The sequence below is a fragment of the Cebidichthys violaceus genome, unplaced genomic scaffold (assembly GCF_023349555.1).
Source record: "Cebidichthys violaceus isolate CVI_PGR_0920_01 unplaced genomic scaffold, fCebVio1.0.p SCAF_37, whole genome shotgun sequence".
Taxonomy (NCBI): Eukaryota; Metazoa; Chordata; class Actinopteri; order Perciformes; family Stichaeidae; genus Cebidichthys; species Cebidichthys violaceus.
Genome location: NW_027176561.1, coordinates 524,593 through 540,834, shown reverse-complemented (window position 1 = coordinate 540,834; position 16,242 = coordinate 524,593). Strand labels below are relative to the sequence as shown.

Genomic DNA, 16,242 nt, shown 5'->3' with positions numbered 1-16,242 from the left:
CAGCGCGTCAGTGGGTTCTATCCAGGCGATGGGGATTCCCCCACAATGTCAAAACATGTTAGGTTGTGTGAATGTGAGTTGTGTAAATGTGAGTTGGGTGAATATGAGTTGGGTCCACCAGATTCCTTAGATGGAATGGAGTGCCACGGGGTATCCTCCAGACCACAGAAGTGTAGGCCGGTGTGCTACACCTCTGTGGGTAGAGAATACCCTGCATTCCATCTCGTTGGCACGCTGGTGCTGTGGCTAGCACAGTCACCTCGCAGGATGGCCCTCCTGTGTGGAGTTTACATGTTCTTCCCGTGTCAGCGTCAGTGGGTTCTATCCAGGCGATGGGGATTCCCCCACAATGTCAAGACATGTCAGGTTGTGTGAATGTGAGTGTGAATGTCTGTCTCAGTCCTGCCAGAATCTGGATCCCTGTCCAGGGTGAACCTTGCCTTCGGCTCCGGTCCCCACGCAACCCAGAATAGGATAAGAGGTTAAAGATGACGGATGGAAAAATACTACTAGTAGCAGTGGACTGGTGGAGCAACGGATCATAGAAGTCACGGTTCAGATAAGCACGAAAGAAACAAGGGAGCAAATATAACTTTTAGATTTATTTACAATCTGATGGTTAACGTTAAAACGTTCTTTACACTTGCTACATTATGGTTATAACTTTATAACACAACAATTAATAACCCACAACTAATGCTCTTTAACAGGAAAACAACACAGCACACAACAATTTGTGACACTAATAATTGTACATTTATAAAATTTCAGCGCCGAACAGCATGCTTGGTACAGCTCGGTAGCTAGCCGTTAGCACAACAGTCTGCTAACAGCTGGGAGAGGCTCCGCCGCGTTACTTAAAGAACAGAAAAGAGCGATGCAGGAGGAACAAAGACAGACCGGAGATGCACCAATACAGTCTGTGCACAAGAGAGGAGCTGTGTCTGCTGTTTGGAAGTGTTTTGGTTTGAAAAAATCTGACGTTTTGCGAGTTTGGAGCCACTGTTGTTGTCGGATTTTTTCAAACCAAAACACTTCCAAACAGCAGACACAGCTCCTCTCTTGTGCACCAATATAGCCCGTTTACCTTCTTCCACCTGACAGATGATTTCACCGTTTCCATAGTAACAGCTTTTTCCGTGACAATACAGAAAGTGTTTCTTCACATCAAAGCCAATGTCCTTTGATGTCAAAGATCAGAAAACAGAGTTTATAGGTAGGACTAAGATTCACTGATCCATTAAATTGGAAGTGTTTTGGTTTTAAAAAATCCGACGTTTTCCGAGTTTGGAGCCACTGTTGTTGCCGCTGGTGGTAACACGAGCAACTTACGTCACCTCAGGAGAAAACGTGAGTTATTTTCATGTGTATAATAGATGCAATCTGAAATGTACACCGTGAAAACTGCAAACCTATCTACGTCATATATTTATGTTTGTTAAATTATCAGTAGCTATAACTAAATGATATGCTTAGTATGCATATTACAAACAAAAACACTTTAAAAACACTTTTTTTTTTGCTTTTTGGGGTATTTTGGTTAGACACCCAGCCCTAGGTCCACCAGAGATTCCTTAGATGGTATGGAATGTCACGGCCCTCCAGACCACAGAGGTGTAGGCCGGTGTGCTACACCCCTGTGGGTAGAGGACACCCTGCATTCCATCTCGTTGGCACGCTGGTGCTGTGGCTAGCACAGTCACCTCGCAGGAAGGCCCTTCTGTGTGGAGTTTACATGTGTAATGGGAAAAAATATATTCTTATATCATGAAATGTTTTAAAAGATGTAAAACTGAAAGGTAAGGTGAGGAACACAAATACTGACATAACACAGCAGTCCTATAGAAGTAGTTCATCAGTTTTAATGAACACAGTGTCTTGTTTCTCAAGGCTGGTCACACACTCCCACTTCAGAAAGAGAAAGTGAAGACACAGTGTCTTCTTTGTCTGAATGGCAAGTTTGAGACGGACCGTAGAACAATCACTCACTCCCAGTTAACGCACCTGGCATGTGTTTAGATAAGAACGATAGCCAGGGTACGAGAACATCTACTCCCTGTCTATGATTTATCCCAAGGCGTGAACTCATGTGTGCATAAAATGGTTTGGTATCTTGTACGATGTTGAACTTTTCATCACAGACACTGACTGAGGTGGCTGTGGTGCATCTTTCCCTTGCAAGCAAAATAAAATAGAAGGGGACAACTTTGAATCATTTGAAGACTTCATTATTATCTTTGGATTTGTGAACAAAACTCCTCTCCCGATTTATAATTAGAAGTTTTTCCAAAACACATGTTCTCCCCGTGTCAGCGTCAGTGGGTTCTATCCAGGCGATGGGGATTCCAAAACAATGTCAAAACATGTTAGGTTGTGTGAATGTGAGTTGTGTAAATGTGAGTTGGGTGAATATGAGTTGGGTCCACCAGATTCCTTAGATGGAATGGAGTGCCACGGGGTATCCTCCAAACCACAGAAGTGTAGGCCGGTGTGCTACACCTCTGTGGGTAGAGGATACCCTGCATTCCATCTCGTTGGCACGCTGGTGCTGTGGCTAGCACAGTCACCTCGCAGGATGGCCCTCCTGTGTGGAGTTTACATGTTCTTCCCGTGTCAGCGTCAGTGGGTTCTATCCAGGCGATGGGGATTCCCCCACAATGTCAAGACATGTCAGGTTGTGTGAATGTGAGTGTGAATGTCTGTCTCAGTCCTGCCAGAATCTGGATCCCTCTCCAGGGTGAACCTTGCCTTCGGCTCCGGTCCCCACGCAACCCAGAATAGGATAAGAGGTTAAAGATGACGGATGGAAAAATACTACTAGTAGCAGTGGACTGGTGGAGCAACGGATCATAGAAGTTACGGTTCAGATAAGCACGAAAGAAACAAGGGAGCAAATATAACTTTTAGCTTTATTTACAATCTGATGGTTAACGTTAAAACGTTTTTTACACTTGCTACATTATGGTTATAACTTTATAACACAACAATTAATAACCCACAACTAATGCTCTTTAACAGGAAAACACCACAGTACACAACAATTTGTGACACTAATAATTGTACATTTATAAAATTTCAGCGCCGAACAGCATGCTTGGTACAGCTCGGTAGCTAGCCGTTAGCACAACAGTCTGCTAACAGCTGGGAGAGGCTCCGCCGCGTTACTTAAAGAACAGAAAAGAGCGATGCAGGAGGAACAAAGACAGACCGGAGATGCACCAATACAGTCTGTGCACAAGAGAGGAGCTGTGTCTGCTGTTTGGAAGTGTTTTGGTTTGAAAAAATCGGACGTTTTGCGAGTTTGGAGCCACTGTTGTTGTCGGATTTTTTCAAACCAAAACACTTCCAAACAGCAGACACAGCTCCTCTCTTGTGCACCAATATAGCCCGTTTACCTTCTTCCACCTGACAGATGATTTCACCGTTTCCATAGTAACAGCTTTTTCCGTGACAATACAGAAAGTGTTTCTTCACATCAAAGCCAATGTCCTTTGATGTCAAAGATCAGAAAACAGAGTTTATAGGTAGGACTAAGATTCACTGATCCATTAAATTGGAAGTGTTTTGGTTTTAAAAAATCCGACGTTTTGCGAGTTTGGAGCCACTGTTGTTGCCGCTGGTGGTAACACGAGCAACTTACGTCACCTCAGGAGAAAACGTGAGTTATTTTCATGTGTATAATAGATGCAATCTGAAATGTACACCGTGAAAACTGCAAACCTATCGACGTCATATATTTATGTTTGTTAAATTATCAGTAGCTATAACTAAATGATATGCTTAGTATGCATATTACAAACAAAAACACTTTAAAAACACTTTTTTTTTTGCTTTTTGGGGTATTTTGGTTAGACACCCAGCCCTAGGTCCACCAGAGATTCCTTAGATGGTATGGAATGTCACGGCCCTCCAGACCACAGAGGTGTAGGTTGGTGTGCTACACCCCTGTGGGTAGAGGATACCCTGCATTCCATCTCGTTGGCACGCTGGTGCTGTGGCTAGCACAGTCACCTCACAGGAAGGCCCTTCTGTGTGGAGTTTACATGTTCTCCCCGTGTCAGCGTCAGTGGGTTCTATCCAGGCGATGGGGATTCCCCCACAATGTCAAAACATGTTAGGTTGTGTGAATGTGAGTTGTGTAAATGTGAGTTGGGTGAATATGAGTTGGGTCCACCAGATTCCTTAGATGGAATGGAGTGCCACGGGGTATCCTCCAGACCACAGAAGTGTAGGCCGGTGTGCTACACCTCTGTGGGTAGAGAATACCCTGCATTCTATCTCGTTGGTACGCTGGTGCTGTGGCTAGCACAGTCACCTCGCAGGATGGCCCTCCTGTGTGGAGTTTACATGTTCTCCCCGTGTCAGCGTCAGTGGGTTCTATCCAGGCGATGGGGATTCCCCCACAATGTCAAGACATGTCAGGTTGTGTGAATGTGAGTGTTAATGTCTGTCTCAGTCCTGCCAGAATCTGGATCCCTGTCCAGGGTGAACCTTGCCTTCGGCTCCGGTCCCCACGCAACCCAGAATAGGATAAGAGGTTAAAGATGACGGATGGAAAAATACTACTAGTAGCAGTGGACTGGTGGAGCAACGGATCATAGAAGTCACGGTTCAGATAAGCACGAAAGAAACAAGGGAGCAAATATAACTTTTAGATTTATTTACAATCTGATGGTTAACGTTAAAACGTTCTTTACACTTGCTACATTATGGTTATAACTTTATAACACAGCAAATAATATCCCACAACTAATGCTCTTTAACAGGAAAACACCACAGCACACAACAATTTGTGACACTAATAATTGTACATTTATAACATTTCAGCGCCGAACAGCATGCTTGGTACAGCTCGGTAGCTAGCCGTTAGCACAACAGTCTGCTAACAGCTGGGAGAGGCTCTGTCGCGTTACTTAAAGAACAGAAAAGAGCGATGCAGGAGGAACAAAGACAGACCGGAGATGCACCAATATAGTCTGTGCACAAGAGAGGAGCTGTGTCTGCTGTTTGGAAGTGTTTTGGTTTGAAAAAATCCGACGTTTTGCGAGTTTGGAGCCACTGTTGTTGCCGCTGGTGGTAACACGAGCAACTTACGTCACCTCTGGAGAAAACGTGAGTTATTTTCATGTGTATAATAGATGCAATCTGAAATGTACACCGTGAAAACTGCAAACCTATCTACGTCATATTTTTACGTTTGTTAAATTACCAGTAGCTATAACTAAATGATATGCTTAGTATGCATATTACAAACAAAAACACTTTAAAAACACTTTTTTTTTTGCTTTTTGGGGTATTTTGGTGAGACACCCAGCCCTAGGTCCACCAGAGATTCCTTCGATGGTATGGAATGTCACGGCCCTCCAGACCACAGAGGTGTAGGCCGGTGTGCTACACCCCTGTGGGTAGAGGATACCCTGCATTCCATCTCGTTGGCACGCTGGTGCTGTGGCTAGCACAGTCACCTCGCAGGAAGGTCCTTCTGTGTGGAGTTTACATGTTCTCCCCGTGTCAGCGCGTCAGTGGGTTCTATCCAGGCGATGGGGATTCCCCCACAATGTCAAGACATGTCAGGTTGTGTGAATGTGAGTGTTAATGTCTGTCTCAGTCCTGCCAGAATCTGGATCCCTGTCCAGGGTGAACCTTGCCTTCGGCTCCGGTCCCCACGCAACCCAGAATAGGATAAGAGGTTAAATGATGACGGATGGAAAAATACTACTAGTAGCAGTGGACTGGTGGAGCAACGGATCATAGAAGTCACGGTTCAGATAAGCACGAAAGAAACAAGGGAGCAAATATAACTTTTAGATTTATTTACAATCTGATGGTTAACGTTAAAACGTTCTCTACACTTGCTACATTATGGTTATAACTTTATAACACAGCAATTAATAACCCACAACTAATGCTCTTTAACAGGAAAACAACACAGCACACAACAATTTGTGACACTAATAATTGTACATTTATAAAATTTCAGCGCCGAACAGCATGCTTGGTACAGCTCGGACACCTGAAAACATGTACTTACTTTGAGGAGCATGATGTCATTACCAAGTACTACATTCTTGAAAGACTTCTGTATTTGTGCTTCAATGGATATCTTGTTGTCATCATTAACACTCTTGAGGTTGTGGGTGCCAAGAACAACATGGGTAATGCCACTGAATGAGAGACAACAAAGGGGTGTCAGTACATCTTCTATTATAATACAATTATAATATATAATAATATAACTTCTTAATTTTAAAAAGTTGGTTTATATATCTTGACATCTTTTTTTCATTTGATTTCTAATTACATGATTTAAAGATTGCTGAAAGAGGAAATGCTACTCACAAGTCACAGTGTGCAGCAGTGAGCACAAAGTCCTCACGGATCAGGAACCCTCCACAGACATGATGACCATCACTGTTCTGCAACGAGGCCATATACTGCATCGAGTTCTCCGGCGCTAGTTCCCCATTAATGATTTCACTCCCATTTGCTGCAAAGATAAGAAAATCAAAATGAGGTTAATGTCCTATTAAATGGTTGGAAAATGATAATAATTTGGGAATCTTACCGTTTCGTCCGAGATACACCAGGAGATGAAAAAGCAGACATTTGTGCAGAGGATGCATGATGCCAGCAAGACAGGTGACCTGTCTTTCTTCTTGGGTCTGTCAAGTAGACCCTTTTATACAGCTTTGCTTTGTTGGTTAGCGTGATCCTCATGTTTTATCTTGACGCATCCTTTGACCAATGTCTGTTTACCAGTTTGCAACGTATATTATCTCATCATCATCTTGTTTTTTTATGATATCTGATGCCTCAACAGCATGAAGCACTTCATGATCAGCATGCGATGACTTTCACACATTCTGTCACATTCTTCCTCTTTTACCTTTCATGTCATTCATTATTCACTTTTATATTCAGGACACTTTCAGCCTCTTGGTTGAGTTCATTCTAGGCCTCCTTTCTTCATTTTTTATGGATAATTGCTCAGCAACATGAAGGGACTTTTGTTAGATGAATTCAATAAGTGAATAACTCAGATGCAACACCAGGACTCTGTATTGTGGAATTCAAAATGTGTCACTGTGGTCATACGGGTCACTATGAATCCATTCTTGATTCTCCTCTTCCTTTTATTGAGCTCATGATTTATTTGCTGCATCTTTCACTTTTGTTCATTGTGGACCCACTTCACCTCCCAAGTTCAAAATAAGATTGAAATTGGGTGAATTTGATGACTCAACACTTTGTTGTACATCTCTTTTATGAAAAAAGAGACATTAATGCTAAGATACTGGATAGTAATCATTTTAGTATCTTTATTAATATTTGATGTCTGTTATGAAACAGAGCACGAGTTTAATCACTTTAGAGTACTTTTTAACACTTTTCATGTGGATTCAAATTAGCTCCAACATGCACACCCTCAATATGTTAACATGGACTGAGAAGCAAAACAATCCAGACTCTACTTTTGTGGTCATTTTATTATCTGTTATTATATATTATCTTCTTGGAGGCCTCATACAAAGAGAATAAATGAAAATATCAAATGACATCAAATGGAGAAGAGAATGAATTGGTTACTGACAGACTGTGTGAAAACTCATCCCATGCTGATCACATAATGTGTGTACGTGCTTCAGGCTGCTGAGGCTGCTGAACCAGATGCTTTATATTTACTGTAACAGCAGCAATACTGCATTTCTTTACTGACCGCATGCACTCATCACTATATGACAGTTCAAGGTGTCACCGACGCACAAAGGTTGTGGCTTAGGAGGTCTTGAAGAAGCAGACCTTAACCACGGGGTCTCTTACTGATCAAACTCTGGTATAAAAGGGTCGACTTGACACCTCAAAGAGAACAGGATGAGTATCACCAGCATGATGCATGCTCTGCACAGGTTTCTGCTTCTTCATCTCCTGACATGTCTTGGACTTTACGGTAAGACTTCCAAGTCTGGTCTTAAGTCTCTGATCACCCAAACACTGCATTAACTCGTCCTTCTTTTCCTCTTATCTTTTCAGCATTTGGAAGTGAAATCATAAATGGTCAGAAGGTCCCGGAGAACTTAATGTTGTATATGGCCTCAGTGCAGAACAATGGAGGTCATGTATGTGGAGGATTCCTCATCAATGAACACTTTGTGGTCACTGCAGCACACTGTGAGCGCCGGTGAGTTAACTTCCCTCGTTCTGCAATCTTTCAATCATGTAATCAAAAATCCAAAGAACTAAATATTACATGCTTTTTTTTTTATTTATTTTGTCAACACAACTTTAAACACTGCTGACAACCTCTCACTGATCATTCGCTCAGGAATCCCACCAGCGTCGTTCTTGGCACCCACAATCTCCAGAAGGTTGAAAATAACACAATGAGATACCGTGTAAAGACATGCAAGTTTCCTTCTTATGAGAATGTCAACAAAGGGGATGACATCATGCTCCTCAAAGTAAGTTGATATTTAACCAGCCTAGCAGTCTCAGGTGAAGCACTTTTACAGTAAAATCTGTCATATAGTGATGAGTGCATGCGATCAGTAAAGAAATGCAGTATTGCTGCTGTTACAGTAAATATAAAGCGTCTGGTTCAGCAGCCTCAGCAGCCTGAAGCACGTACACACATTATGTGATCAGCATGGGATGAGTTTTCACACAGTCTGTCAGTAACCAATTCATTCTCTTCTCCATTTGATGTCATTTGATATTGTCAGTTTTTCTCTTTGTATGAGGCCTCCAGGAAGAGCGCCAGGCTTTGAAGCAAATTTTGCTTAGTGGCCAAACCGTGGAATTACAACATCTTCATCTGTCACGTGACGCCATTGGGCCTAAAAAGACTTTTTCTTATAGACTTACATTAGACACATCTGTTGTAGTAGGTAAATGAACTCCCCAGTAAGAGCACTGTATTAGCCTTATCTAAATCAGTAGGTCCTAAAAGTTGGTAAATGCATTAATAGCTGAATCCAGAGTTAATTCCCTTCCTCCCTTCATGTGATTGAGTCCGACAACGAGTCTGGACCGAGGGCTGGGAGGCGGGGTTAAAGGAAACACTGGTGCGATTGCTTCATGCATCAACGGCCACTGAGTAACTTTGATAGGAATGAACGGGGCCCTGCCTCGCTGAATCCAGTTCTCTTTATGCATCCATCTTTTGTATCTATGGCACTTTAAGCATCTGTCACCTCTGTTTTTTCATTATTTCTTAAACTTTCCTCTCTCACTCTTTTGTATACACTGAGCCACTTAAGCTTAGGTGACCTTTTAGTTTGATAAAACTGAAGTGAAAAAACTAAATCATTTGTTACGGATCCACTTTTTAGCTGTGACCTTTGGGCTGTTGTTGGCTTCTGTCAGTGTGTTGTTGCACCAACAACTAAATGAGTGACAGAAACCACAGGTTTGCATGTCTATAATCTCACAATCTCAAGTATGTAAGACTCTAAAGTCTTGAGATCACAGACTGATAGCTAGAAGTCTGATAGGCTATCGTGACTCATCTGTTGGTGTTTGGTTTGACCGCAGTGGAACATGTGTGTAAATGACGTGCATTATGAAGTCTGAGGTGAAGAGCAAATAGATCCACAATATCTTTTCACTATGTTTTTACTGCAACTCAATCCAACATCAAGAGGTTTAATTACTTGCTGTGAGCAGACTTGTTTAGCACAAATCAATTTCTACCACCAGTCATGTTCACTATGCATCTATGACACTTTTATTCTCTTAATTATTAATATTTTGGACCATGTTGGTTCTCCCCTCACTTTTGGTAAATACTCATATGTGGCCACATCAAATGACCCTTCGCTGAATAAACGTGCAAAGTGGAAAAAAAACAAAATGCATGACCAATGTTGACCAACCTGAAACAACCTGAAGGTTTCTTTGAAATGTGTTACAATCTTGATCCACAGAAACCACAGTTTTCAGCTGCAGATCTGAGCGTTGGTGTTGGTGCACAGTTGCAGTTTTGAAAGCACACTTCACTAGTTGTATCATTATTCAACAGGCAGCAGCAGATGTTTTTAAGTGCATTGAAACATATTGAATTGTTTATACTCCAGACTTTATGCAAACCATAAACACTAGTTGGATTTGTGTTGCATTCAGTTCAACCTTTTAAGTGCAGACAGAGTCTCTGCACCTCAAGCAGAGATAGGTGAGCAATAACAGAGTAGTACTGTTTAAACTTACCCTGAGAGGTTTTGTGAATACTAAAATTGACCCACCTTTACCAGCTGCAACATTAAAGTGATGTACACATGACTGCATCAATAACTATTTTGTATGTCTAACACAATGTCAGTGTCTTAACTTTTTGCTGCTACTTCATGCTCAGTGTAACTAGTTTTCTGTGTAGTTTTGGGTTTGTTTCTGTTCCACCTTTAAGGTTAAGGATGTTGAGATGATTTGAGGTGATTTTTAAAGGGGTCCCATGCAAAAGAAAACGCTTTGGACAGCTCCACATCTCTGCAACCCTCAGCCTGCACTAGCCAAAACACAGCAGGCTGGCAGGGACAGAAACTAGGAGCAGACCACAAAAGTCAAGAGGAAGCTTCAGCTGCAGAGATTGAGCAGTTAAAAAAAAAAGACCCAAAAGACCCTCTCTGCAGAAAAGAGATTCCTCCGGTTATTCAAGTGAACTGGACAAGAATTTGCCACCCTACCTCATCCTCCAAGCTTACACTAAGCAACTCTCACCCCCAACTCCAACTCCTCCACCCATAACTCCCTCCCCCCCTATTCTTCCTTTCTTATTTCTCACTGCATCCCTGAAGAGTGGATCTCTCTTTGATTTGTCTCTCCCAAGGTTTCTTCCCTCTTTTGGGAGTTTGTCCTCGTCTTCCTACAGAGCGTGGCCATACACTCTGTCAGAGGGCCTGTAAAGCCTTCTGAGACGTTGTGTGCAGCTTTTGGGTTGTAACTTTCCATTTCAATCATCCTCAAATGTACCAAAGCCTCTTCTGTTTATTATTATAATATTATTAATAATAATATGAAAAACTATTATTGTATCCGAATCTAGATGCATTTTTACCATGGATATTTCTTGTTGAAAGGGTTGGTGTGTTTGTACAGTTCAAATATTGTTACAAATATGATTCTTTCTATAATAATCATTCATTTATTGTTATCCAAATTTGGATTAAATTTGGATATTTGCTCATTCCATATCATGCACCCATCTACTGTACAGTGGATACCTGTTTAATCGTGCCAATTTCATGCATTTGTATGAATTAAAACGCCAGCTGATGTTCCAAATTGAAGCACAGTCATGACATGTACACACTCACCACAAAAACAACTTACTCACTTCCACAATAATCATTTGTACCACTTCTACTCTGAGTGAATTTGGTTCATTTGAGTGTAACTTTGATGGGGAGAGGGGTGCAGTCTCACTACATCATGTTGTCTCTTCCCACATCTACTCTACATTTGGATACCATCAAGTGAAATCAAGTGTAACATCACACACGCTGCATATGATTTTAGCTGTTACGGTTACTCTGTCAGTACTTCATGACGTCCAGCAGAGAGCGCCAGAGTTTACAAAGAGACTTTTAAAAATTGCTCTGCTCTTTCTCCATCAGTGCAAATCTAATGTAAAGTCACAAATTGAGCTTTCTAATGACTTGCCTTTCGTTGGCTCTCCTTTCCAGGCTAAGTTCTCTTGTCCCTATACAGTGACCCGAAAAGTGTCTGACCTAAATTATTTAATCGCGACCCCTGATTGAAGGAAGTCTGTGCAGCTCTGTCACATTAACTTGTTAAAACCCTACTTTGCCCGTTCCCTTGTGCCAGGTCCTGGGTCGGGGTGTGCCGCTGTTGCTGCAGTGGTTCCAGCTGGTAATTCACCTCCACCTCTTGATCCGACAGAGGAATATGAAGAAGAGTGTTATACACCAGATGATGTAATTTTGAAGGGACGTCTAAAAAACTCTGAGTCACTTGCCAAGCTGGATGTAATGTTGAAACATTTACCTGAACCAAAGCGAACAGAGTTGGTGGATCTTATAAAAGGTTATCCTTGCCTGTTTGCTGACACCCCTTCTCGTACTCATCTTATGGAACATGATATTGACGTGGGAGATGTCCAGCCAATTAGACAACACTTTTATCGTATGTGTCCAGAGAAACAAGAACATTTAGAAGCAGAGGTCGGATATATGCTGGAGAACAACATTGCTGAGCCATGTTTATCTAGTTGGTCGTCCCCATTTTAACTGCCATAAAGGTTATTTATGTTGTTGTTCAGTATGCTTGTTTATATGTTGTTGTTTGTACGGTTTGTTTTATGAGTATGGGTTTTTCGTTTTGTTTTCTATAAAGGGGGGGAACTATTGTTGCGTGCATCGTTGCACTGGGACGTGTTTTGACTGTGGCACGGTGAAAGCAGGACAGGTGAAGCGGCAGAAGTTGCTAAAGGTTTAAGTAAAGTAACTGAAGTTAAAGGGTTACTGTTTAAGTTAAAGTGATCATCTTTGATCGGACGTATTAAGTGGACTCATTTCCCTCTCGGTTGTGTGCAGCCAGTGAGGTACGTCACGCATGTAAATTTGTCATCGTGCATATTTGCGTTTTAAACTGTTTGTGTAAATGTTAATGTCAGATTGTTTTGTATGTTTAAATGTAATTTATATAGTTCGACGGTGGATTGAGGACGGTGGCGTACGACTTGGAATAAATCCATCAGTGGAAACGAACTAAAGGTGTCGTGTATTTACTGGAGGGAGTGATACCCATGCTTACTTGTTAAGAAGCCAGATGGAACATTTAGACCATGTACAGATCTCCGAAAGGTTAATCAAGTGACTAAGCCGGACTCTTTTCCACTGCCATGTATGGAGGACTGTGTGGACCAGGTTGGCTCTGCTAGGTTCATCAGTAAGTTTGACCTACTTAAAGGTTACTGGCAAGTTCCTTTAATTAACTTCATTACAGCCAGTGGGTTGTATTCCTACACAGTTATGCCGTTTGGGTTACGTAACGCTCCAGCCACATTCCAGCGCCTAATGAACAAGGTGGTGTCTGGGTTGGTCGGGTGTGCTGTGTATTTGGATGATGTGGTGATTTATAGTGACACTTGGGAGACTCATCTTCAGTGCATCAGAGCGTTGTTTGACCGTCTTGCCTGGGCTTGTCTAACCATTAATCTGGCTAAATGCAAGTTTGCTAAGGCAACAGTAACCTACCTGGGAAAAGTTGTTGGACAAGGGCAAATACGCCCAGTAAGAGCAAAGGTGTTGGCAGTTGATCAGTTTCCTGTTCCCACTACAAAAAAAGAACTTTCTCGCTTCTTGGGTATGATTGGGTACTATCGTGGGTTTTGTAGAAACTTTTCCACAATAGTTTCCCCACTTACTTCTCTTCTCAGCCCAAAGGTGAAGTTTGAGTGGTCTCTCACTTGTCAGAAAGCCTTTGAGACTGCCAAGTTGTTGTTGTGTTCTGCCCCTGTCTTAGCAGCCCCCCAGATGGACCAGCCGTTTTCGCTGTATGCGGATGCTAGTAAGGTGGGAGCTGGGGCTGTATTAATGCAGGACAATGGAAGTGGTGTTGACTGCCCGGTGAGTTTCTTTTCTAAGAAGTTCAACTCGCACCAGTTAAATTACTCCATCATTGAAAAGGAGGCACTGGCACTGATCTGGGCATTGAAGCATTTTGAGGTTTACGTGGGGGGTGGAGTAAGACCTTTGGTGGTATATACTGATCATAACCCCCTAACCTTTCTCCATTGCAGTGTCTCTGTCTGTCTGTCTCTGGTTTTCTCCTCTCTTAAATTGCTTCTCAGGTACCAAAGTTGCAGAGGGGAGGATACTGGATGGTCATGTTTGAGATTGCCTGCAGTGAGAACCCAAATCTTAAGGGAGGGGGTGTGACGACCCTCCCACTCTGTTGGCTATGGTCCTGCTGCATGATGGTTTCCTGGTGGGAGGAGCTGGGATAGTCACCTGCTGATACCAGTCCATCTGATTGGAGCCTCCAGGAAGACATAAAAGACAGTACTTCTGAGAGAGTCTCTCTCTCTTGCAGCAGGGCCTGTTGCACCTCTTTTCATTTATGCTTTATGTCTATGTAGCTCAAATAAACTGTTTTTGGGTTAGATATGTGTGTGTGGCCTCCCTTTTTGTTGCCAGCCTTGAGCCAGGTGGTAACATAGCACTAACTGTTTTTCTTGTTTCTGCACTGTACTTTGGCTCTGAGTTATGCTCTGCTTCATGCTCTTAGATGCTTGTTTGGAAAAGGAAATGTACTTATGACTTCTGGTGACTAGTAGTTCTTCTGATTACCAATGTTGAATGCACTTATTGTAAGTCGCTTTGGATAAAAGCGTCTGCTAAATGACTGTAATGTAATGTAATGTAATTGGTCCTTGCTGGTTTCTAATTGTTACTTTGTCATTCCGTGTGTCTCCAGTTGTCTAGGAAAGCTCGACTGGGCAAAAAAGTACAACCGATTCAACTTCCAAACACTGAGGTTAAGGTAAAAGATAAATCAAAGTGCCGTGTGGCCGGATGGGGTTTCACAAAAACTGGTGGTGAAATTGTTAAAGACCTGAGAGTTGTGGTCGTGCCTATCGTGAACCTGAAGGACTGCAAGAACAAATGGGGTCATATTGTTGAAAATCTTGACAACATTATCTGTGCAGGTGGATCTGGCACAAACAAAGGATTCTGTCAGGTATGATTTCTCTCCATCCATAAAAAAATGTAATGTCAACGGTTTTCAGTCTGAATGGTTTCTCGTCTTCTAGAAACTGAATAAACAAATAAAGCCTCTTCCTCCTCACAGGGTGATTCTGCTGGTCCTCTGGTGTGCAACGGGAAGGCTGTTGGTGTTGTGTCTTTCAACATGAACAAAAACTGTGACTACCCAAATAAACCCAACGTCTACACCGATGTATCAAAGTACCTTCCCTGGATCAAAAAGATTCTCAAGCAAAATAATTGTTGAATGTAACGATTCTTTGATTGCATTGCATTGTACTGGCTCCTCGGGGTCAGCTGACACTGTCGCTGACTTTAAATCTCGTCTTTAAACTCACTTTTACAGAATGGCCTTTCTTAACAACTGATATCCTTTCTGTCTTATCATGAGCCGGCTGATATGTTCAACCTCTTGCAGTTATGACTTTATGCCTTGTGAATTTCCAAACTGTGTGCTTTTAGAAATAAAACGTATTATTGTGGTGGCACTGCTGTATTCAAGTTGCCCCGTCACTGTTTGCTCTATATCTGAATTGAAAATAAAATGCCACTTTCAAACGTCAAATACTGTATTTTAATTATTGTGGTTACACAATAAATATATGTAGGGGGTTTCTTTACAAAAGGTATTGACAAAACCTTTTTGGAGTAAGTTTGCTCTGCAGCCAATTCAACTCACTTCTAGACTAAAAGTCAACTCTTTCCTGGTGTATTTTCTATAGCTGATGAAGAGCATTTTCAAATGCAATTTGCAAGACCTTAATGCAAAAACGAGACAAAAAATATACCTTTGTTTCATTCTCAGTACAAGCCTGTTGTTTTGGTTTTAATTACCATGCCGAATGTATTACCATAGATTTGTCCTCCCTTGGTTTGTGTATGTGTGTACTTGCCTGCATGTGTTGTAGGTATATTTGTTAACCTGCAGATGAATACATTTGCATAAAGCCAGTACCCACAGTTGATACGATTTTGTAAGACACTTCTGGTAAAATAAAACATTAACAGACAAAACAGCAAAACTGTTGCTGTTGCAAAGCTGTGACTGCGAACAACTGATGCTCAAACATCAATCTGGAAACTGTGGTTTCCGTGGTTCATCTAGTTTGTCACAGAATTCAAACCAATGTGTCAGAGGGCTGTGTCAAGTCGATCCACACCAGAGGAAATGTTGTGCCTGTGTTTTCTTATAAAACTGGAGGATGGCTTGATGTGGCTGATTAGAATCCACAGTCAGAGAGAGGAGGGGCTCCAAAAGAGTGTCAGAAATCAGAGAGACAGACAAAATGAAGCTTAACTTCAATCAGGAAGACTGGCTAGCTTCATGCGCACTTTATTTATTTCTCTCTCTCTCTCTCTCTCTCTATACCTCTCTCTCTCTCTCTCTCTCTCTCTCTCTCTCTCTCTCTCTCTCTCTCTGCTTCCAACTCAATCAGCTGACTTTGGGCGTTCACTCTTTCAGCTAAACCAATCAGATTTTGCCACGACGTTTGTGAGCCAATCATCTCGTTGCTGTCACAGT

The 16,242-nt window shown here is 42.0% G+C and overlaps 2 protein-coding genes across 2 annotated transcripts in view; one reads left to right on the top strand and one right to left on the bottom strand.

Moving 5' to 3' along the window:
* Positions 1-6,623, bottom strand: part of LOC137884276 (duodenase-1-like) — a 52,270-nt gene extending 45,647 nt beyond the window's left edge. The window contains exons 1-3 of the mRNA XM_068726015.1: positions 6,566-6,623; positions 6,340-6,487; positions 6,032-6,164 (exon numbers count right to left, since the gene is read on the bottom strand). Coding sequence (XP_068582116.1) covers positions 6,032-6,164; positions 6,340-6,487; positions 6,566-6,623 — 339 coding nt within the window. The remainder of the gene's footprint in view (positions 1-6,031; positions 6,165-6,339; positions 6,488-6,565) is intronic.
* Positions 6,624-7,887: 1,264 nt separating this feature from the next.
* Positions 7,888-15,263, top strand: LOC137884237 (granzyme F-like). Its single transcript, XM_068725966.1, has 5 exons — positions 7,888-7,948; positions 8,032-8,179; positions 8,324-8,459; positions 14,431-14,694; positions 14,806-15,263. The coding sequence occupies exons 1-5, from the start codon at positions 7,888-7,890 to the stop codon at positions 14,965-14,967; spliced, it is 771 nt and encodes a 256-aa protein (XP_068582067.1). The 3' UTR covers positions 14,968-15,263.
* The last annotated feature ends 979 nt before the right edge of the window (positions 15,264-16,242 follow it).